The sequence below is a fragment of the Venturia canescens genome, chromosome 2 (genome assembly GCF_019457755.1).
Source record: "Venturia canescens isolate UGA chromosome 2, ASM1945775v1, whole genome shotgun sequence".
Classification (NCBI taxonomy): Eukaryota; Metazoa; Arthropoda; class Insecta; order Hymenoptera; family Ichneumonidae; genus Venturia; species Venturia canescens.
In genome coordinates, this window is record NC_057422.1 from 7,359,005 (window position 1) to 7,383,559 (window position 24,555).

Here is a 24,555-nt window from a genome sequence, read left to right on the forward strand (position 1 = left end):
CGGGCGACCCGATGTTTAGCGTGGGCTAAAGAATTCCTATTATCCAACGTTTACAATTCAGTCCTTAACGATTTTCACTCACTAACCAAGATGATGACTCAGTGAGTGTCGGAGGGACGCGTGTGCTCATTGTAATTATTATACGAGGGAGAATTACGCGTCCACGATAATCGAGTGAGCCCATTGTATTTAACGTTTTTGGCTCTTATCTACGTTCCACATCTATTCTCCTTTGTTTATATCGGAATTGGGTATTGTTACGGTATATTCTGCCATGACACGCTACCCGTTATAATTATTCTATAGATGAAATACATATTCTACGACATGTACGTGAATGCCATGAAAAAAATGCTCCGAATCACTAGCAATTTGCAGCGTCGGTAGACTAAAAAAATTCAGATTACGTGACCAAAATCGATTTTCTTCTGCAACAGGCAATCTGCGGAATAAAATCAGCGCCACTCGACGATCGATTGATTTATTTCATTCGATTTTTGAGTTTGTTACTAAGCCCTGCAAGCAAAAAAATTTGCTTATGAAGAGTAAAGATATAATTTTTCGAGATTACGTCAGCGATGAAAATCTTAGCAAGAGATCAAACTCACTTTCGTCGATATTTCTCGTTAATCTTCGAGTCTCCAGTTTCCATGGACCGATTTATTTTATACAACGAAAAAACTATGCGATTAAAGCAAATGAATCTTCCCTTTGGGGCTTCTTATAAACAAGGAAACGCGTGTGCCTACGCCGTCACAGGGTTTGACTGCGCGTGTGCTCGTAGCATCTCTTTCCCTCCCTCTCTCTTTATATTTCTCTACATATAATAATATCTGTATCAAAAGAGAGGCTGAACGAGACGCCAACAATGCCAGGGGGGAGCACATATGAGCCCTTGTAACATCATGCCCAGAAGCTCGCCCTCTCTCTTTACTCCCTGTGGACCGTCATAAAGAGAGTTGTAGAGAGACCTCGAAAAAAAGAAGATTCTCATGCAGCTGCTATAAGGCTCACAAGAGTGATACAATTGCAGTGGATATCGTAGGAACTAAAAAAAGAAAGAATAAAAAAACGAGTACGTCGATACTCGTGCACGTCTGTGTAGTGCAGTTTAGGCAAGCATAATACCGGTGTTATTCCGAGTTCTATTTGGCCTGAGATTTACAGGCTCTCTCGAGGTCATTCGTCGAAAAGTTCTATGAAAGAAATGATGGTATGAAAATGAGTTGTTGTATCGGTGAATGGCAGTAGCTCGAGTCGACCGCAATTCCTGCCAGTATTTTATGAACAATGAGACAAAAAATGATCTCGTCGAAGGGTTTCGTGCGGAGTCCGGCAGAAATTCCTCGTTCTTTCCCCGGCGCATGCAAAAAGTGCGCAAAAATGTGAATGACAACGACGAAACGTATACGAAGATCGCACTTTCGTAAAGTCGCACGATGTTGTAGTTCACGCTCGCGTCCAAGTCGCCGTTTATCCATCATTGCAATCAGCAGCCGCTCCATCCACCAGACCAGCTAATACCGAGTTTTCCCGCGAATACCTTCGTGAGCGGGGACGCCGACACAATTCGTACACGCGTACGCGGATGGGCGCGAAGAAAGAAGGAGAAGCGCTTTGCATCACACAACATGCATATCAGAATAAACTTAATGGGCAGGAGAATCGTAGACGTTTCTCGCGTTAGCGAATCCACGCATCACAGCTTTTGCAGCATCGTGGTAGTGAGGTAGACTGCGGTAGGCGAATGTATTTGCTGCTTAATTTCATACGGAGTATGTGAAAAAGTGAGACGGTGGAAGGTGCATGCTGGAAAAACGAGCAGGGGGAAGGGAAAAGAAAGAGAGGAATAAATATTAATGATAGCTCGGAGTTCTCGACTCTCTTGCTTCGTCTGTCGCTCGCTCTTCCTCCTTTTCTCTCTCTCTCTCGATCATCCCCTCTCACCGCCCTCTCTTGCCGCGTCTACGCTTGCTCATTGTTGAAGAAGGGCCATTACGGGCCGAGCCAATTAATCTATGCACAATTTTATAATTAAACGGCTAATAACGCATAGAATTAAAGTCCAGGGCTGCACACTCCCACGTACGCAGGTGGGCATAAACAAGTCGACGTACACATCGACATACTTTTGCTAAATATACGCCTAGACGCTGTATATCGAGGAGCCAACAAACCTCTCAAGATGTGTACTATATTAGCGAGAAACCTCGAGCCCAAACGAGAAACTTAGACTGTGGAAAGACTAAGAAAAATTACTTTATGTATGCATCGAGGAGTTTCCCATCTTTCGTATTTTTATTTCCATATCTCTGCTGTTCTCTCTCTCTTTCTCTCTCTCTCTCTCTCTCTCTCTCGCGAGTGTAATTCACCGAACGTGTGTACGATAGCACCGTTTCTCGCGCTGATGGTCCTGTGATCGGGAATGCATCCACTGGATATATTTATATACATACGTAGGCAGCCACTTAATGTACCAATTAGAGACGCGAGTGCACAAGACCGCGTCCGAGAGATTTCTGCGAGCTTATAGTACGGGCACAATTTGTTCATTGTTCATTTAACTTGGTTAGGCAAATTAATTAATATAATTGCGAGGCTCGACTCGTTAGTCCGTATGTAAGAAGGGGTCTGGGATTTTATTATTGTTAAAATAACCATCATCGTTTTCTCTCAGCAGCAAATGCATTTCTAATTCGATTTTACCAACGACTCGAACCATTTGTTTATCAGAAATATTGCTGAGAAGATAAAATCGAGAATCGCTAGCCAACGCTTCGGAAAATACTTCGTATAAACATCCCGAAATATGATTGCACATCAATTTTCAATGTGGTCCACCACTTGATGGGGAAAAAGTAGGATTTTCAATCGAAAATTGTCTCATTTTATTTTTCCAAGGTTTTGTGCTCAGATTAGAGAAATCCGAATGAAAAAATGAAACGGACTCGTTTCTATTTTCGTTCGAATCGCGATAAAGCAATCATCGGCCGTAGCAATTAGAATATTCCAAGGGAGAATGCGACTTTTAGAAACATAATCACTGAAATTCCTCTTTAACACGAGATGAATCGATGCTTGTGACTATAACCGGTCACAGATATGACGTAGTATATAAATAGTAGATATATCAACATTCTAATAATATGCAGCTGCCTTGCACAGTCGCAATTATTTCACGAATGGCTGATAATATCACGACCCACCAGCACCAATTTCACGCCATTAATACCGCACCGAGAGCCGGCTTGTATATCTTATCTATACACATTTTTTGTACAGCAGCCAATTCGCTCTTCGTTTTTTCTTTCTTTTCTGTTTGTCGTTGATGTTGGAAATTTTTAAACAGACTGGAATTCGCTTAGTAGAGTAATAGAGCGAGAAAACGAATTGAGCATGCAATATTTCGTGATCGATTTATGAGAAACACAAAATGGCGGAGTTTCAGTTTCCGAAGGTTTTCTCGTTGAAGCAATGACATTTAAATAAATCAATATTGTCTGATAATTAAAGGCACCGAAAATGCAGCGAGAATGACAAAAAATAGGGAAAAATATATGTTTATTCGCCATACGAAAATTCCAACTTTCAAATTTAACTACGAAACTTGACATCGCGCAACGTAGCATTCTCTGAAATACTCGTCGTCTCACGAACGAAAATAATCACACTGACATCACGATGCATTCTGAATTCCATGAAAAAATGCGACAATATTCGTGAGGAATTCGCCTTCGACCTTCACCATCCTGCTCCGTAGCTCGTAGTTTCCCCATAAAATTAATATTCGCTGTAATATTTTCTCCGCCTTCTGCGGCCATATTCGCGTCAATGGCCGAATGAGCACGAATCAAATCCCGGGAAATTTGACTTCAGAGCTTGTAAAGTAATCCTCGTTCCTTTAATATCAGAAGAGCTAATCGGAAGCGAGCTACGAAGCGTCGCGACAAACGCGCGCGGTCTCACTGAAAACTGCTGAAATCTCAAGCCCCCAGGAACACTCTTTTGCAAAATCGACTTTCCACAAAACCGTTCCAAGGAACTTGGCGACAATTTGACAGTAAATGATGAAACGCGACGGAAAACGTGACGATTGTTCCACAGCAACGGACCCAGAAACAACGTGACTCAACTGTACGAAATTCAACTGCTTCCCAGCAATACTCTCCTCGCTAAAACATACGTTTGGCATCGATACTCTTGTCATAGAAAAGCTCTGTAATGCACGTGGTACATACAGAATGCCCAGCCGGCGCCATGGACCGCAAAGAATAAAAAAATCTCACTGAATTATCGCTGCGGTTCCGGCTGTGCACATTCTGCTCGAACTACGTACACATCCAACAAATACCCACCGAGGGAGAGAAATAAGAGAGAGAGAGAGAGATGGCCACACACACGCGCGGTAACAACGAGATGTGAAGAGCGAGTAACAACAACGCTGGATACATAATCCATGTTTCGTGTTGTCGAGAACATCGAGAGAGGCTTGCGTCAGCCAGTTTTGGATGTTACTGGCCTCGCCGAAATCCAGAAGAGGCAAAAAAGGCTTGACGTCGCCAGAGAATTACGATCGTGATTAACATTGCGGCATTATGGCAAGCTCTCGAACGCGATACATATTCGCGTTATCGGAGCCCTGAACAGTGCCGATAATAGCTCAAGAAAATACAAACACTGCGGAAAAACAAATCGCTCGGTCCAATTCGCATTTTGGTGGTCGAATCTCGCGCATTGAGGCTTCGACAGATTGGCACAAAAAAAATGCGATTCGACCGACGAAAAGTGATATAATTTTGGGCGAAAAAATGTTATTTTTAATCTTCTCGTACCGGACTGAAGAAGCAATAATCGCGTCGATCTCATGTCAGAAAAAAAGTCGCAATCAAAGCAGCCCATCACCCAGTCGACAAAAAAGACTTTAGATTTAACGTAGTCCGTTTGTTGGTAAAAGATGAAAGAAAAAGAAAAGGAGAAACGGGCTCTTTGGAGCAGGAAAGAGCGAGGGGACCCGCACGAGCCGACGGCTCATGGAGCTCTGCGGTTCTGTGACTGCGACTCCTCTGGATTATTCGGATCCCTATCCCTACGGGGCTTTCTCTCCCTCGTGATACAAGCTCATCGTCTTGTTCCCTCTCTCGAACAACTCCGCAATCCCTTGCTCTCTTTCTCTTATTGCTCAATGTATAGACGTGGGTAAATACATCGGTCTCTGTTCCGCTCGTCGTCTCATTGAATCTCCGTTTCCGTTGGCACGAGTGCGACTGTGAACGAGCGTTTGCGAGCATCACAGATTAAATATTGTCACTCGGAGGGTAAGACTGCCGGAGTAAAAGGTTCGAAGTAGCGAAAAATTCGATTCCGGAAAGGCATAACATTCGGAAGCAATTGATTCGGCAGATTCGGAGGCTTAAAAGTCGCCCGAAAAGTCACGAAATCGTGGAAACGAGACGCGATAACTCGACGTTTTATTCTCGACGAGGATACGCCGAGTGACAAAATCTTTACAGGCGAAGAGAGCCGCGTCCCACCGACGGGATCCCCTCGGTTCCGTTTACCATTCCGTTTCGTCTGCACCGTCTGGCTTTAGCATTGTGTAGGTGGGGTAATCTCTCTCTTTCTCTCACTCCAGGGCGTACGCGGGTTGAGAGAAGCGGCGAATACACTCTGCACACTCTGTCGCGCCCGCCACGTCAACGTTTGGGGACGATTCATTCAGAGAAACTACCGTGAAAGGGACACCTGTTGGCGCTCTGACAAATCGTACTCGCACACTCACGCATATACTCGAACGCAAACACAGAACGACCGAGCTGTAACGCGCACCGCGACAATCCTAGAAACAAGCAGGGCACGCGCCCTTTACAGCCACTCAAACTGTGCGTATACTACACCGATTGTGTATGTACGTAGAACGATTTGCTACACGATGCTTTGTGCGAATCGTTGACTCTTTGGCTTGCCAATTTAGCACTCGAGCGTCAGCGTTAACTAGTTTCCGGGGTGCCTGCGGGGACAATGACATTCCGGGTAAGCAGCATCGAGGGCTCCCGTCGAAAAGCATGATCCGAACTCTCGGAGATGAATCTACGGATCAGGGGCAACCGCGATTGGGTACTTGCTGCGATTAAGAGTTCAAAAAAACTCGTAAAAGACCAAAGGGAAGGGAGAGAGAAAAAGCAGCAATTAAAGTGTTGATATAAATATCGGAGGTAGATGGGTGTTGATCCGGTAGCTGAATATGAAGTATGCGAGCGAGCACATCGCTGCTTCCGGATCTTTCGAGTTAGTCTGAGCGCACACCGAAGATGAACCGCTGCCCAGAGGGGACATCTCGCGTTATTAATGTATGCCAGAATTTTGGCTTCCGTTCTCTTGGTCGGGCAGCTGCTTCTCGTATCGTATGTAAGCGAGCGAATAAAAGAGGTATCGAAGGTGTCGGCAACACCGCACACGTAGCAAAGATCGGATGATAAATATAAAAAGTGCGCGGTTGAACCGAGGAAGTTCGCCTCTTGGTTTATCGTCTTGAGCCATCGAAGCTGTCAGCGCTTGTAACGTAGATTCGTACGCTCAGCAAAAGGCTCGCGAAGTGTCTGACGAAGCATGGTCTTAGCTCTATTGAAAAATAACGCAAAGATTATGCTGTTTTTGTTTCGTCTACGAAATATCGCAGTAACGACGAGATGAGAGTCTGAATGGATTTTAAAAATCGAGGGTTTTTCTCTCTTTGTTTTTTTTTTTTTTTTTTTTTTTTTTCCCCAGCACTCGAGGATTCGCGATACGAAAAGATGAAAAAAGGCAGTGGCTTTACCTGGCTGTTGTGCAGTCCCTGTACAGTACATCGAAGTCCTTGCAGCTGAGCAACTTGCATCGGTTAACACCGGGTTGTATGGCACCGAGACCACGGAGAATTCTGACCTGTTCGACGTTGCATACGAGAGGTACGATATCGAGTCTCTTGAGTTTCGTGTAAACGGTGTGAAGACCGCCGACCAAGTGTTTGAGAAATAGTTCAAAAGCTTGCGGGAGGCATAGCATCGTGTCGCCAGCGATGATGAAAGCCGCGACTTTTTGTCCGCGATAATCAACGAGCTTGCATTCGTTGGCGGTCGGATCGCTCGAGCTTATCGGAGGTGGACTGTTGTAAGACCTTGGCGGTAATACGCCGTGATGAGCTGCCATGAGTTCGAGAGGCGAGCCATGGTGAGCACTGAGCATGCCGCCGAGTTGACCAAGAAGTCGCAACTCCGGGGGCGGCAGACCGGGCATACGAGGGACCATACCTGGGAGCCCACCTGGACCCCCTCCGGCCGAGAGCGGTGGTGGAGTCAGCGGCAAAACTTGAGGCGGTGAACCTCTCGTTGGGGAACCAGGGGTCGGTACACCCCGGAGTTGTGCCTGCTGTGCTTGGAGCTCGCGCAACTGATCACGCGGATGACTCTGCTGATGAGAAGGTGGCGGTTGATGCGAGCTGTGATGCTGCTGATGTTGCTGCTGCTGCTGCTGACTGAGCTGCTGTGCCAACGGACTGTGCGGGTGCTTGGGACTGCCGGTTACGGGACTGGCACGACTGCTGTGATCGGAGGAACTATCCATCGCTCCGTGATCCATCGAGTGTGCGAAACGCCTAAGGTCTAGCACCTCGAACCTCTCAAGCAGGTCCGTGGCGTTGCCTGTTGTTTTACCTTTGTCACGAGATATCGTATTCTCCGTTGGCCCCGCCGTGTCCGTTGGCTCTCCGATCGAGACCAGCGTCGTTATAACGCGGTCTGATGGACTACCGATTTCCAAATTACTCCAAAATCATATCGTTCCACAACTCTGTTCGCTCAATCGAGCTGTCAACGCGACACAATGTTCATCCGTCGAAACCTCCGACCCGAGCCGAATCCCTTGTAAAGCCCGATTCAAATATTCGATCAAAACGATCGATCACTCCTCGTATGTTCCTACACCACGAGCAACACACACCTTCAAAAAAAACACCCCGAAATGTTCACTCTCACTCTGTAGTATACACGCTAAAAACCCAGCTGTCGTTGTTAACACGCGCGCGCCAGTCGTACAGCGTACAAGTATAAACTTCACTTCTTGACAACTGCGCGTATAAACTGTCATTCGTGTATACGCGATTCGTTGGAGCAAATTTTCATCGTAAATATTGATGATTTTTCATTTATTCTAGGACATCACAGAATTCGTCAATACTTTTTTTTCTTTTTTTTGTTTGGATAATCCCGTGGATTAATGGAATAAATAAATAGGCTTTAAGGTCGGACATACGATAGGGCCAATGACGGATATCACGATGACAAGATTCGTAATTGCGTCGTCTTTGAAGCAAGAATCTTTAAACACTACACTTGGCTCGAAAATATGTTGAATCTCCGTTCGAAACGCGGGAGTCAATGTTTAGGGGAAACGCTCGCGAGGATCAATCCTAATCACGACATTCGATTGGTTAAATAGTATATAAAAGTGAGTTGGTAAAAGCACGCGGAACGCGAACGAAACACGGGAAACGTCTCGTGCGACAACACCAAACGAAGTAAAACTACAGTGAGCGCGATGTGAGAGAGGGGTGGTGGTGGTGGTGGTAAGTCGGATAGTGATGGTGGTGGTGGTGGTGGTGGTGGCGGTGGCGGCGGCGTTGATGGTGATGGTAGTGGTGGTAGTTTGGTGGACGAGACGTGCCCGCGATCCGGATAGTAGTAAACGCAACACACAAGGAACGCAGCAGCAGCAGCAGCAGCAGCAGAGAGAACGAGACTCTCGTTCCTTCTCTCAAAGTGGCAAACGCTCTCGGCTCGGTCGAGTTGGGAGTATTTCCACTACCCAGTCACAGATGTAATAAATAAAAACATCAGTTGAGACGCTGTTAAGGGGGTCGGGAGGGTAAATGGGAGGTTACGATGCGCGCGATCGCTCGGCTCATTGGTCGAGTCGCGTCGATTCGTTGAGCGTGGATTGGCCGAGCGGTCGGCGAGTGACACGCCCACGGTAACTCCCTACCAGCGTTGAAAAGGAATAAATTGGAGTGGGGAATACACATTCGTACATCGCACGAAGGCACGATTCTCTCGTGATTCCACCACCACCAGCACCACCACCGGGACAGTGGATCGCGAGCCGGAGTCCCAGCAATCCTTCCACCGACGCACTCCCACGAGCGCCCTCCCGCCCGCGTTCCCTCTCCCTCCGGCGATCCACCTCCAGAACTCGGCGTCTCACGAGCAAACGACACGGCTATATACAATTGGAAAAGGCGGAGAGGCAGTACGACTGGCGAACTGGCACGAGAGTGAGAGAACCGCGAGGATATATAGAAGCCTCTTTCGTTAAGAGAGAACAGTGTGTTCTGCGCGCGTTCTGCTCGCGTCGAGAGCAACTTTAGCCCCAGGTGGGGGATTTCTTCTTTTTCCTTTATGTATCCGCGACTTCTCTTCCTTGCTTCGCTCTTCTCTCATCTCTCGGCTCTCTCGCCTGTCGACGTGTGTTCCCAGCGGTCCCTCCTCCCCCTTCCCCTCTTGCACACCGCGATGCCCTTCCCGGAGCAGAGTCTTCTTCTCTTCTCGCGCTGCTCCATCTCTTTCTCCTACTGCATCAACTGTATATGTACACGCCAAATCTCTTTTAGCTGTCTCTGTCGCCAACTGCGAACAGCCCCGGAGAGAGACACAGAGAGAGAGAGAGAGAGAGAGAGAGAGAACCAGAAGGAGACTCGTGTATACGTGCCACGACGAAGAATGTCGCCGTACACTCCTCTTCCTCCTTCTTCACCTCCTCCTCCTCCTTATCCTCAGCACCCCTCTTGGAGTACGAATCGATAGCGTCCTCGCCTTTATTCTCTCACTTACTCTCTTATTCTCGCTAGCTCTGTCTTTCCCACCCCCTTTTCCAGCCCGTCTCACCTACATAGAACTTGGGTGGAGAGCGAGAGCCCAAGAGTAAGGTAGGTAGGTAGGTACTCGCTTCTTCGTCGTCTCCGCTCCCCCATTCCCCATCAGCATTACACTGGCGCACTTATTTCTTCTGTAGGTAAACTCGCTCAACTCTGAGCTTCTTCCTCTTCTATTGTAGAACAGTTCTCTTTGGTCTACGAGCTCCCCCCCACCCGTCGCCCCTTCGCCACTTCTTCAGCTTCTGTACTTCTCTCTACCCCTTTTTCAAGAACCGAGCGAACCTCCCTGTCCCCGCGGCACCAGCGCCGAATCCCCTCCTTCCCTTTACGATTGCACAACTCGAAGCCTCTCCGCACCAACTGTAACCCTTGCAGAAGTCTGGAGCCACCTTTTCGCGTGCAATGTACCCAAGCGGCGTACGTAGACCAATTTCAGGCTACTTTTTTTAGGGGCTCGAGAATTAGCTCGATTCGAAATACAACGAGTAACATTCAGGTAGCGCATCCGCAGGTACGAAAGTTTTTTGTTTTTTATCGTAATTATACACGAAAGTTCGATCCGAAAGCGAGTCTTCGGGTTCCATTTTCTTGTTGAGTGCGCTCAGAGATCGTACGACGAGCTTGGATGGCCAGGGATTCTCGGTCTTTTCCATGTTTTCTCAACTACAAAAAGTCATTCTGATACGGAGCTGTTTATCAAGTTAGAAGAATTAGCTCGTCATCAACAGCAGGGTCAGTGACGTCTTTGTTGGCTGCGTGAATGCGAGTATATACGTATAAGGCTGAGGATGTAACATGCTCCCCTCATCAGGCGGCGCGAGTCTCGCCCCTTACAGCAGCTATCTCTTAACTTTTAAGGCGGATCTCTTTGGAGCATCGCTCTCCCTGGATGGCAGGTATATACACAGGCATATAGGAGGAATGCCGCATCAGCTGAGCCGGGATGATTGAGAACTCGAAGAAGAAATTAGCTACCTCGCGGTGATGCGGCGCTGGGCAAGGTGGCAGAGGAAAGACTAGGTGAAAAGATTCGAGGTGTTTGGAGCTTTGCCCGTTGAAGAGCCTCAACGATTTAGAGAGCTCTGATGATCCAACGGAATGAATGGAACGGGAAAAAGGAATGATATAGAAGCCTTTTGCCGATAGGACGGAGGAGGGACACCGGCAGCTACTAGCTGAGCTCTACGCACCGCTATTATCTTGTCATATAGACGCGTTTCGTTGGAGAAACACGCCGCCGCAGTTGGAAGAGAACTAACGCGCGAAGGCCCAGCGTTGCAGAAGAGGATGCTGCTTTTATCTTTGTGATCCTTCCGCGCACAGCTCTCATTATATCTCGCAACTCCACTCGGTCAAAAGCCCCTTCGTCTATGCCCTCGCGGATTGGCACGGTGACCCAAATTCGCCAAGAGGGAGCCTCTCCATCACCGAACTTACACGCTGGACACGCTGGCTCCCTGTCTCCGCTTATATAGCACGCGCGTGTGCGTGTGCGAGTGTTGCGCGTTTAACACACGTACGACGGGAGAGTAAATCGGCGTCCCCACTTGCTTGTACAGCTGATCCCTTGACCTCGCACAAATCCGAACAATCATCATTGCGAACCGATCAGTTTTGAAGTTGCGCCTCAATGAAGATGCTCGTACGAATTCACCGATGCTGCATGCCGTGCAACGACGCATCCAAGTTCGCGTACTTTCAGTTACAATTTTCGAGGCTTTCTCGCAAGGACCATCTCGCGCCTCTGAGAATTTCTTCGAAGAAGGTATTAATAGCTCGACGCGACTGTCGCACGGTATTCGGGGAAATTAGTGAAGCCCTCCGAATAACTGGAAAGACGTGCGATCGACTTTCGGGCGAGGAGCAGACGCGATCAATCATAGAATCGACTCTTCCCTCTCCAGCGCCCTCCTCTTCCTCTCCCGTCCGCGTTCGAGACCGTCTATATGACGTTAAACAAGAGCCTCGCGTTTCGTGAGCAGTCAAGGCGAGTGACAGGAAGGGACCGATGTTTGCCTCGGTCCAAACCGCCCCCAATTAGTGGCATTAATACAGGGCCGAACGGGGCGCTATGGAAGGGAGTTAATGCGCGCTTGTGTACTCTTATGCACCTACGAGAACCGTATGCCTGTGTACGGTATATATGTACAATTAGGCTATGTTGGTGTTACTGCGTTGCTCCGTTGATGCTCCATGCACGCATGAACCCTCCTCGCCTCGCTTCTCTACGACTCCACTCTTCGTCCTAACGAACCCGTGACATAAATATCGCGCGCATCTCTCGCTGATCTACCACTTTTTCTCGACAACGAAAATCATTTTCAAGGAAGACGATCGGTTGTAGAAGTTCACTCGTTATGTAATTCGAGCAATTCGAAAGCAGGTATGGATGCCATGCTGATGACGAATCATTAGAAATCCAATTTTGTGTGTACGCAAATCTGCATATTGGCCAAATGAGCGAGTCTAAATGACGCGAATATGTCCACATATGCAGGATCGGATATAATCAATTCGAAATTCTTTATTTTCAAATTCAACTTCAAAAAACAATATTTTTTTTAAACGACTTCCTTCTTCGAAGCTCGCCAGCGAAAACTGTCGCTTTTCTTCACATTTAAGCTTTTCCTTCACTTTCAATTATTTTTTAAGAAAGAGTTGTTATATTCTTATCATTGCTTTTTACGACGTGAACATATCACATTTCGAATACCCTTTCATGCTCCTTTCCCCCACATACGAGCCAATAAACTCATAATATTTGACGAAATATCAAATACACTCGATTCTCCAAATCCCTCTTTTCATCATCAACTACCAAAACGTCACATTGCAGAGCTGCATCGCCCTTCGGACGTGGCGAAGGATTTTGACGAGCATTTGACACGTTTCGCATTCTTTTTCGTCTCGTTATAGCGTTTCTGGTGGAGCCGCGAACGAGGAGCGACCAGAAGAACAAAGTTTTCGAACGAAGGGAAGCTCCCACATGAGCCTGAATATTTACCGTTATACGTATACGCGCATGAATATGTTGTGTTACGTAGAAAGACAGGAGGAAAAGGGAAAGAGAAACAGAGCATTTTCATCCAGGCTCCCGTGTGATACGCATTGTTCGCCGTGAGCGGTTGCGGTATACGTATGCTCGCGCTCTAGTGAAACGCCAGAGCATGCCATCAGAGGGCAGGACCGCCTGAGTGTTTGCATCGCGAGAGTTCACGCTCTTTCGCGGACCAGTACAGCTTTCTGCTGTTACATATTTATGCATCTATATATCTATAGCTTTGTAATAGCTACGTATAAAATAGATACGTATACGAGCGTCTGTATATATATAAATATACACGAAGCACGCACGTGGGTACGTAGCCTCGATGTGTCGCACCATTGTTTGTTCAATGCTCCAAACACACATGTATCATGCTTCGTGTCCATGAAACAGGCCAAGAGATTAAAAAATCGAATTAAGTGACGTTTCGAAATAAAATGTCGGATATACGAGCACGGAATATGTTGCAAGGTAAATCTGAGAAAATGAACGCAATTTATTCAGAGGTGAGGTACAATGAGTGTGTTGAGCTTTGCTCCAAAACTTGGATTTGACCCTTCGGGGCCACTTTCGTTTCTTGCTGCACAAGACCAATGGAAGGGCGAATAGATGATTTTTGGATAACCTCGTCGTTCAACGTGTTTTTGAAATTTTTCTATTCAAAGCTTCGCTGGAACGCGACAAGTTTTCATTTAGAAAATCATCTTGCACTTTCATCGTGTTTATTCTCGATGTTTACTCGAAAGAACTTGTTAACCGAGCACACACGAATTTCGTGGAGTTTATGAATAGTCAGAACGGTTAGGAATAACAGTCTTTTTTGTATGGACGCGAATCGACAGTGGGCATCGGAGGAGCGAGAAAAATTTGAGAAGCCAATTTTTATGGGATAATAGTGATATTGGAGCTGGTGTAAAAAAATGTAGAGGAAAAATGCCGGTGGAGAGAGACTGGACACACGTAAGGCTTGTTCTCGCTTCGGTCCTCGTGTGTCGAAAACACTCGGGAGATGGAGACTCCCAGCGATCTATATCGGATGCTCTGATCCGGACGAAAGCCTTTTCTTTTTTCACTTTCCACGCGCTCGAAACACGTCAATCGGGTGGACACGTGTCGAGGGTCGGGGAGAAAGAAGAAAAAAAAGGAGGAAAACAGCCGTTCGACCGGAAGGACAACGTCCCGCGATTTGTGTATTGACTCTTCAGCCTTACTGGAATCTCTCCTTAACCACAGTGCTAAACAGGCTCGTTTTTTTCGAATAATATCGACCGTAACTTTCCAATAATTCTCCCAAGAAGCTCAATTATAATTATCCATGCTTCCGTCCCTGAATTTGGGCCAATGTTCGGTGGATTCCTGCGAATTCTTTCGCGGTGCAACGAAATAAACCCACCGAGTTGAGGCCCCAGAGAGGAAGCAGGAGCTTCGATTTTTCGGGGGTTTCTCGCACTCCTCTCAGTGTGCAATCGCTCATTTCTCGTATTGCGCCGAGTTCCCGAACACTTTTTCCTAACGAAAAGATAAATGTTGTGTTCGCCCAAGCTGCCGCAGAGGAGCTGTAGCGAATTGAGATTTAATCAACTTTTTGTCTTCGAATGGGTTTCCCGGTGGCACTGCTCTTTGCTCCAGAAACGTGCTTCTTCTCGGAGTCTTTCAAACATTTTTCGTCAGATATTGTTCTCTCCCGTGCATGTACACGCAGCAGCCCTAGTTCTCCCTCCACTTTTAAGTCTTCGATCTCTCTGGCTCACCTATCTTTCTTTTTCTGTCTTTCTTCCTTCGTCTTGGTCTTGGTCGCTTCGTATACGTCGGTACAGCATCCCTCTCTCGCGTACACAGGCTTCGATACTCCGCCGGAGCAATCCCCGCATCGATAAGCATTGTGCGCTCGTACGGCCCCACCGAGAGTGCACAATAGCCAAGATTTTATAGCCAGAGCTCTCTTATCCGCGAGAGGACTACCATCCTCGTCCTCACCCTCCATAAGTAATCCCGTCTATCTCTCTTGCCCCCCTCCCTCTCTGTCTCTCTCTCTGCAGCTTTCTTTGGCCAGCTTGATCTAATCCTGCAATCTCGATAAATCTCACTTGGTCCAGAACGTATGAATTTCTAATATGGACTTTGCAGTATTATACGAAATAGAAGGAAATTAACGTTGCAATTATGAGTTTACTTCGGAATAACTGATGTATCGAGAATATTGTAAAGTTAATAATCTTGGATCGACGTTGGATTCTCTGATATTTTGGGAGAACATTCTCTCAATTGATGTTCAGTTTAATCATCATGAGGCTGGGAGAATGAGATTTCGTTATTTCAACCAAATCCGTTCGGTTGAGCGATTATTGGATAACAATATTTCGTTGGATGGCAAATGATTGGGTTTTTTCAAGCGCGAATAACGAAGAGGTCGAAGCAGTTGATCGTTTGGATTAATAAATTTGGAGATTATTCAAAAATTGGCTTCTCTTATTGCAGCAATATGGCCTCGTCCCGCATCGACCAAATATTTTCGTCGAAACAAAATTATTTTCGATCAACAAAATTTCATCGCCAAAATCGAGAACACTGCGCTGACAGTGATCGAAATACCGATCGAAAAAGGCAATGGAAAAACGTTCGATTACTTTTATACGCTATCAATCGTGAATATTGAACAAGCAACCAATTCAGGACAATACCATACCCAAATTCTCCAACGATAATTGGAGAAAACTTTTATAAAAGTCGTCTGACAATATTCATTTTTTTATCACCGATGAATCTCTCTTTTGTGCAAAATATAACGAAATTATGAGAATAATGTTCCGAACACGATTAATATATCGGGGTGTAATATTCCGGAGGCTGCTTTTGTTGTAAATACTCCTCTCACACGTAGGAAGGGACGAATCGATTGGAGGGCTCTCTGTCTTTCTCTCTCTCTCTCTCTCTCTCGGGAAATTAATGCTTAATTCGATATAATCATTGACCGTACGAGTTATAGTGTATCGATATAGTTTACAGTCCCGATGATTTGTGTACGTATGTGCATGTAGTCGTGTTTGAATTTACATGGTTCGGTCGCGACGCCAGCGCGGAGATAGATAGTCGCGAGTTACATTTTTCTTTTGCTTTCTCTCCCTCTTTTTCGTTGTCACCATATCCGACGAGCGACAAACACCGCGTGCTTGTATTACTGCGCAGTTCGTTGTTTTTCAACGCTTTCTCTCTCTCTCTCTCTCGCTCTGCCGCTCTCTTTCGGCAGCTTACGAGCAACTAATTACCCATACGAAACGACCGACGTGTGTGTTATTATAAATAGCCAATCGTTATGGGGCACACCCACCTTCGCGAGCGAGAGAGACAGGCGAAATGTCCAATCTCTCTCTCTCTGCTGGCTCTCTCGGTGTATTTCGCGAGCCCCGCGATGCTCATAATGGCGTGTTATCGGATAAATAAAACGGATAGCCATCCGAGAGAAGTGGGAGCAGGCAGAAGTGAGCGTGGGGTGGTGGAACTCGATTACTCGCAGACATCCCTGCTCTCAAAATCATCTCCGTCATGCCACTATATGCACAACTTGCACGATATTAACGTTCCGAAAATATTATTCAATAATAATAACCGAAACGGGAATTAATGAAATTATCAAAGGCAAATACGTCCTCGCGACTTTCGCGTTTCCTTTATGAAGCTTCATTAATTATTCGCGACACTCAATTCCGGTTATTTGATTTCGTTGTTTTTTTTTTTTTTCTTTTGTCACCGCGCGTTCTTTTCGCGGTCTGAACTCCGAGTGGAAATTGTTTCGATAAACCACTTTCGGCGGCAGCATCCTCCTCGCAGTACGAGGATTCCAAAGCACCGGAAAGACGAGCCGACTTTTAAAAACTTGGATTTTCTGCAGCACTCTGTTTTGCCTTTGTTCAATAAAACTGCTCGCGTACGGAAGCGACGAATTTGCAAACCTCTCGCGCAGAGGGGCTTGGATTCGGTGGATCGAATCCATCCGGAAAGCGATCGGAGTCTGTATTATTTGCGGGTCTAAAAATGATGTCTTTTTGCGCAATTCGAAGCGAGCGTTGTCAGAGATACGCGCCAGGAAGAATATTCTCAAGCATTCCGCCAATACTTTCGCCTTGATTCGAGCAAGCGACGACGACGACGACGACGAGGACGCCAAGTCAGCAGCGACAACAGCAACGACGGAAGACAATCACGTTGACACCGCGTGATTGATGGCTTTTACGTCCCCGCCCTTTTTTCAAACCTGCACACATACACGGAGCTAAGCCCGCAGCAGCGCGTATCGCAGCGCTTTCCCATCTTCCCCCTTCGTCCCTGCACACTTTCGGCTGGCAGCTTCGCTCCAATAAAGCCCATTGTAGAAGCGAACTATTCGAAATATTAGAGCGCTCGTATACCGATTACTTGCCGGCCGTTCAGTCATCGGCTTGACGCATCCTAATCCTTTCACTCTCCTCTCTCCCTCGTACTATTTGCATCCAGACTCTTTCTCCTCCGGTTTCATCCACTTTCTTGCAGGGGTTACGCTCCGAAATCCATGTCAAACTAAAAAAAAACCGGCCCGATCCTCATTTATTAACGATTAGCTTTGCGCAGCGCCTTTAAATCGAGCACGAAATACATCGCGCGCGCGTGCGCGACGCCGACGAAACAAGCGACAAAGCGACCTGGGTAACGGCAGCCCCGAATAAACGATCGGCATAATCATGATTTTCCAATGGGAATTCAACAATCTCGTGGCCTCTCAACTGATACGCTCCGATAACGCGCAGCGACGCCTCTGTAGACACGAAAGTGTTTGAAAAAACGAAACCGTTCCTTGTTCCCGCGCGCATGAAATCGCATCTCCGCGAGTCACAAATGACATTCGTACTTTTTCCTCGCGCAACTAAAATAACTCTCATTTGATACGCTTCGTAAAAATAACCCTCGCGCGGAATGTAGAAAAATAAGTGACGTCGAGTCTGCTTATCGCTAGAAAATCAATATTATGGGAATAAATAGTACGCGGTCGAAAAGGGGCCCGGAGGTGGGTCAGCGGGCGAGAAAAATACATGACGAATCGTGATCTCAAATTTTTTGCAGTTTCCAAAGTACGACCTCGAGGTAGCGCGTCCCATTTGCCCGATTCGAGCAAACGTGACATTGGTAAATTCTGCTTCACGAATAATCGACTCCTCAGAGAATTTGATCTTGTCAAGTTTTCAGTAAGATCGTACACACGGAAGCTTGCGTTTGTCTCACGTAGCGCAGAATTTATTGTTTGCACTGGGCTTAATCTCCATTATAATCGCACGTGCGCGCGCGCGGGAGATCGGTTTGCGAAGCTGAGGAAAGGTATTATAATATAGAGTGGTATATAGATGTATATAGAAGAAAAAAACGTGTAGCATAACTGGCGGGAAGGTCTGAGAAGCCGATGTCGGCTTCGCCGCAATTTCGAACTCGGATTGTCCGGGCGAATGATGGATCGGTCTTTTGTACCGTGCTGATGATACCTCGCAGATGTATCCACTCTGTGTTAAATATATGTGTATATAAAAGGTGTGTTACGTATATCGATAGTCGAAAGTGAAAATGCTGCCGAAGGTATTGCTGCGGGTGTGTAACAACGCCCTTTTCATTCGAAGCTGCCAAAATGTGTGCGCGTCTTTATATATTTTTATATTTAGAGACGCCCGCCGCCGAGAGCATAAGCCACCCCTTTTTTACCCCGAAAACCACTTGCCTCTCGCTCGCGATTATCGATTGAGCGCATGCAAGGGCAGACCCCGAGATATATATTTTTTTTCTTTTCTTTTCTTTTTTCAATCGCGTATTTTCTTAGCTGTCAGAGCGAGAAGAATCGCGATATATGAATCCGCGATAAACGCAGATGCCGAGAAAAACCGCTTCTTCTCGGCTGTGCCCGCAACGCGCGCGACTCAGACGATTTATTCGAGGCAACGAAATTCATTGAAATCTGACGACAATTCCAGTCCGGAGGTCACGTCTAATTTTACTTGCACGTTATTTGGCTATTGAAAATGAACGAAAAATTCATCTTCGATTCAATCATCGAGGAATATTCGTGGTTTTTATCCACTAATCATTCACTATCGTTTTTTTGGATGCTTGAGGTAACTCCTGTACTGCGTGCCAGTCAAACGAGTGCTAAATTTTCAAAACGCTTTCAGACCAAGTTCAACACGTACCGTATTAACGTGATAAAATATTAAAAGTGATAGTTTTGCAAAACTATCAACTGATGGATGCAAATTTCCATGATGACACATTTTCACAGCTATTTTCAAAGAATCATCTGTATTTTACAACCGATTTTATTGCACCGAGTCTCATTTTGTTCCTCAACTGATCCTCTGCGAATTCACCACGTAGATTTTCCTTTAAACTCATTCCTGAGAGAAATTATGAATGAAAAAGTTTTTTCACTCAATGAACAATTAGCTGCAACAGTGAAACGATCAAGTTAAAAAAAACAATTGCATGGTGGATTCATAGAGGACCGGTTGACGAACAAAATGAGACTTGTTGCAATAAACTCGATGAAAAAATGCAGATAATTCTTTGAAAAATACCAGTGAAAATGTGTCAGCGTGGAAATTTGCATTTATCAGTTGATGCTTTTGCAAAACTAGCGATTTCAATATTTTTACATCTTAATGAGATAAGCTGTAACACAACTCCACTAACAATACATTTAATCGGTACGTTAAACTTGGTCTAAAAGCGTTTTGAAAATTCAGCACTCATTTGACTAGCATGCAGTACAGGAGTTACCTTAAAAGGAAAAAGTGAAAGGTCGAAGTAAAAGGGAAAAATGAAGTGCACGAGATTTTCGAATGATACTCAACAGTGGCTTCGCTTCCATTATTACTTCACGCGAGCAAACAGTTACTTGGAGCTACCACGAAAAGCACACATGGGTGGATTAATGTCGATACTGGAAATTCAAGGACACGATAGAGAGAATCCTGAAAATGTAAATGAAAAAAAATTGAATTAAAAATCTCACCGAGGCAGAGAAATGTAGATGGAACTGGCATATGTCACCACTCGAGAGATAATCCGAAGCTTTTACAGCAATCTAATCAGAATCATTAAATATGAAATACGTTTAATAATTGATAAGAAAGCCTGGCAACGATTGTTTCATATATTTATACACGCGCATATCCGTGACTGTTCACGAACGTTCGTAGCGACGAAAATAACGGGAACAAACATAGCCCAGTGTAAATTTGATAAGATCAATCGAAAAAGGCAAGTCGACATTACTGGCCCTCTCCGCGAATCGATGGAAGGGAAATGAAGCGAAATTTTGGTCGTTTCTCGTACGAGTGCGATTAAAAATTCATCGATGGCTTTAATGAAATATTTGTTCAAATACCAACGACCAAATTGACCGAATGATATCGTCGAGTCGAGTCAATGGAATCGTGCATCCAATATTTCTTGCTCGACAGTCGCTGAACGAAAAAGGCGGGTTGATCGTACTTCTAGCAAATAATTAGATAAATTCGCAGAAAGGCTTGGCAAATATGAAACGAAGAGCGTGAAAGAAGCAAGATTTTCGTACAGATATTTCCAAGGAACGACAGTCCTTGTTTTGTGTCCAATTAGTTAAAATTTTTTTGGTACGTTTTACGAGATAATAGTCGATATAAAAGAGACCAAGGTTCTGAGCCAGGACACAGCTCGATACTTCAGCATGTGATTTTGCACAACGTAAAGTTACACTCGTGTGTAAAGCCGACCGAGAAGAGTAACGTTGAATGGGTGTTTGAAGGATGGAAAAGTAGAAAAAAAAAGCAGACTCGTTCGACTTTATAAATAATAAATTCGTAACGCCAGGAGAAAAGGTGATACGAGGACGGAAATGGCTGGTAATAAAGTGCAAGCAGTAGGAGGCGAAGTGACGTCCTGTGTCACAAAGTCATAAAACTGCAGGACCTTCCTTCTCCCTCTCCCTCTTGTTTTTCCTGCTATTTTCTCCCGTTATATTAAAATGTACTCAAAAATGACGCTGTACAAGAATTTTCGTTTTTTGCTGCTTATTAAACCACGTAGCCTTGCATTTTGATGGTGATTGATCACTTTTTTTATTCGTTCACCGAGAGTGAAAACTTTATTTCTTTAAGAAGGAAAATTATTGCTTATAATTCGTGTCAACTTCCGATCAACCTCCGACCAACCTTTACTGTCGAAATTTCATATGAAATATGAAAATTGAGAATCAAATTATGTTTGCAATTCGATTCAGGATTTTAAAAAATGTTTCAATGAAATGTCCACCGCGCGATACAAATCGTTGCTTTTCGCTCTGGTAAGCTTGAATGACTGTTCAATGGATGAGAACGAAAAGTGAAGCAGTTGACGTATGGGAACGGATTGGGTCGATGTATTACAGAACTTTTGACACCAGATAACGTGAGAAAAAGGAGCGTTGAGTGCGAAACTACTTCAGTTTTAAGGAGAAGAAATGGTCTTTATCCGCTGCAGCTAAGTAAGTCGCGACCACAAACCTTCAGACTGGGTAGAAGCCAGAAATTGAGTCGTTGCATCTTCACGAAATTTACAGCCTCAATTTCATTCCAACTCGTGATACAAGCCAAAGTGATTTCCCTAAAATTTTTTCAATAAAGCTGGAAAACGGTAGTCCAGAAATTACCGATGGAGGAGTTGACACAAAGGATCGAACGTAATTTTCTCAGTTGACCCACACGAGAGTCATCTCCTCCCGGATCAAGCTTTCTTCGACGCATCGATTGGTGGTTTTTGGTGTTGTGAGGTATCGTATTGTGTTGACTAATTTTGAGCTGCAAAACATTTCGAAAATTACACGTGACAGCTTGTAAAGTAGAATTTTCCTTCTCGTATTCCGTTTTCCTAATTTTGTTGAAATCGACGAACGATAACACGGAACTTTGCATTGGCCAACAACGCTCAACGCGAGAGCTAAAATCGTTTTTGAGCCCAAAGCTCCAGGCACACAGGACTCGCTTTTACCAGTGCTTGATCCACTCGCAGCGCTGTTCTGAATTCATAGTAAAATACTAAAATCAAATATGAGTTTTTACAAAAATTCATCACTGTCCTACATGAGCATCGAATTATAAATATGCGAAAATTAAAATGGTTCGTTACGCTTAAAATTGAGTAGTCAATTATTTTAAAATGCAACACAGAATATTATTCGCCGAAAAACAATGCTGTATTGTTATCTACGATTATCTTTAAGTGCTAAAAAGTATTTTGTTTTTTCTACGTGGAAATATTACTCACGAGGCCAACTCGGATCAAGAGCTAATTTTATATCGCAACGTTGTTCGTGCTCGGAAGAAAGGACGAATACCTCGCACGAGTCGTTTTACTCATTATTGTTCAACGATATCAAAAGCATTACCACTCAAGGCTACGCTGTTACTTTGAATCGTTTTTTAACGAAAATGAGAAGTATTTTTCTCCTGAGATATTGGACCGGAAAAAACTTGGATTGAATTCAGTCAAGAGTGGAGCTTGCAGGTAATATTGACGTTCAACTTGATCAGGCAATTGGAGAAACAGCTGAAAAAGTGATCGCTACGAATCAAACGAATCGGATCATCTTCAAATTGATCACATTTTCATTGAAATCCAAATCATATTTTGGCCGTTAGTGAGAGGAATCCAGGAAAGTTCAATCTCATCAGCTCCGAAGAATTTCTGTTCGAACATTCGAGGAATAAAGGAAAGAAGTAAGAAGGAGAGAATTGCAGCAAAAGATGGTAATTATTTAGACGAAAAATCACTTCAAATTAGCATCGTTCAGAGACTAATACAACGATCGATCTGAAGAGTTTCCTCTCGCACTTGGTATCCAGTTCAATTTTTAACACTTCAGATCACTCCTGAGCTTCGTCATTGATTAAATTTTCTTAAGGAGTTTCGGTACAAAAGTCTAAATGTTAAGAAATTGATCAAATTTGGTGATAATGTTCTTCAACATCAAGTGCGAAAACACAAATTTTTTCAAAATTTTCTTCTACTTAGTTATCGAGTAATTACGCATTAAAGCAGATTTCTTATGCCCGGCATGTATACCTATATATATGGAAACGCTATGCTTATACACGTAAACTTTAGTGATAGTTTAGTGACTCGATAACTGTGTAGAAGAAAAATCTTAAAAAATTTGTATAGTCAAATTTGGCACTAAAGAATATGTTCACCAAATTTTATAAAATTCTAAACTTTTTGAATTTTTAAATTTTATTAGCATGGATTAGCATGGCAACATTGTATCGCCTGTACCGAAACTCCTTAAATCGATTATGATCTGCCTACAAAGATATTAAACTTCATGAACGCGCGACTCCTAAGCTATTTTCACTGCAGGATCCGATGTCCGGAACGGATGACTGGGAAGTAGTTTACTTCAGCCTTAGATCGATGCTTCGCCACAACGGAGATCACTACATCTCGCAGCTGATAGCGAAACGCGAAGACGATACATTTTCTTATTGGATCAAGCCTCCGAAAGGATTCGTACCGCCGACAGTTCCAATTCATGGATTGCGATTCCAAGGTTCTGAAGTATTTCGGAATAATGAAAAGCTGCCAACTGTTTCACTCAAAATAGCAATAAAGCTTTTCCGCGTATTTCTTACGACACCACCGAAGCCAATTTTACTCGTTAGCTATTTTGGACCAGCCAACTTCGGACACTTGGTTCAAGCCTTTAAAAAAACTGACACGGCGCACTTGTTTATCGATGTCATTGCCGGTTTTTCGGATACTTTATTCTTATTTGAACAAAAGTTGCCATACATCAAGAAATTGAGCGATCTTACGGTGCCAGTCCTAGTGAGGGAGGTGCTGAATAGAAATTATGAAAAACAACGCGAGGAAACGCTTTATGATTTGGATACTATGGAAGAACTCGTTAACACGGCTATACCAAAAAGGGAGATTATTTTAAATAGTTACGAACGTGGAAGAGCTGTTATGAATGAATTGAGAGGTCCACGAGTCCCCAGAAATTTTCGACGTCCAGTAACGCGGGATAGCCTCGCAGTTGGCAGGCAACCAGCAGCGAATCCAGGTCCGTCGTCTTCCACTCATTCAACCGAAGCTTTTCAGCAGCCGGTAAGTTTTTACGGGAGGCAAGAAGAAAAAAACTTTTGTAAGCATTTCAAGGCCAAAATTTTAAAAATCTAACACTTTTTTGTTATAGAATTACGTTCCAAATCCAAATCGATTCCAAAATCAACAGCAGGAACTTATTGATGAAATCTATTCATTAACGGAGGGGTCCATTTTTCAATACTAGGAATCGGAAATTATTGAAGTTTCGGAAGCGAAGGGGTGAATCTCTATTTTTTTTTTTTTTTTTTCAAGTCCAGAAAACCGATGCGATCGCAAAAGGTTTCCGAATGAAGACGAAATGAGCGCTATTTTGAATAAATTTATGGCGTTTTATCTAAGAAAAAATGATTCATTCGATTTATGTGAATACAATCGAAACTGAATAAATATTGTGAGCTAAAACGAGATCACAAAAAGCCTGGTGGTTTGTTGTATTTTTATTTGCATTTTGCCATTTGAGTTATCAGCA

General features: G+C 44.5%; 2 protein-coding genes across 5 annotated transcripts in view; one reads left to right on the forward strand and one right to left on the reverse strand.

The window, feature by feature from the left end:
* dac (dachshund) overlaps positions 1–10,443 on the reverse strand; it is a 235,431-nt gene extending 224,988 nt beyond the window's left edge. The window contains exon 1 of one of the 4 annotated variants that reach the window (XM_043411374.1): positions 6,815–10,443. In XM_043411374.1, coding sequence (XP_043267309.1) covers positions 6,815–7,614 — 800 coding nt within the window. In that variant the 5' untranslated portion in view covers positions 7,615–10,443. The remainder of the gene's footprint in view (positions 1–6,814) is intronic. The other 3 variants (XM_043411371.1, XM_043411373.1, XM_043411372.1) reach the window with 3 other exon arrangements.
* Positions 10,444–22,313: 11,870 nt separating this feature from the next.
* Positions 22,314–24,493, forward strand: LOC122405707 (uncharacterized). Its single transcript, XM_043410606.1, has 4 exons — positions 22,314–22,484; positions 22,619–22,726; positions 23,337–24,086; positions 24,175–24,493. The coding sequence occupies exons 2-4, from the start codon at positions 22,724–22,726 to the stop codon at positions 24,268–24,270; spliced, it is 849 nt and encodes a 282-aa protein (XP_043266541.1). The 5' UTR covers positions 22,314–22,484; positions 22,619–22,723; the 3' UTR covers positions 24,271–24,493.
* Positions 24,494–24,555: the final 62 nt, after the last annotated feature.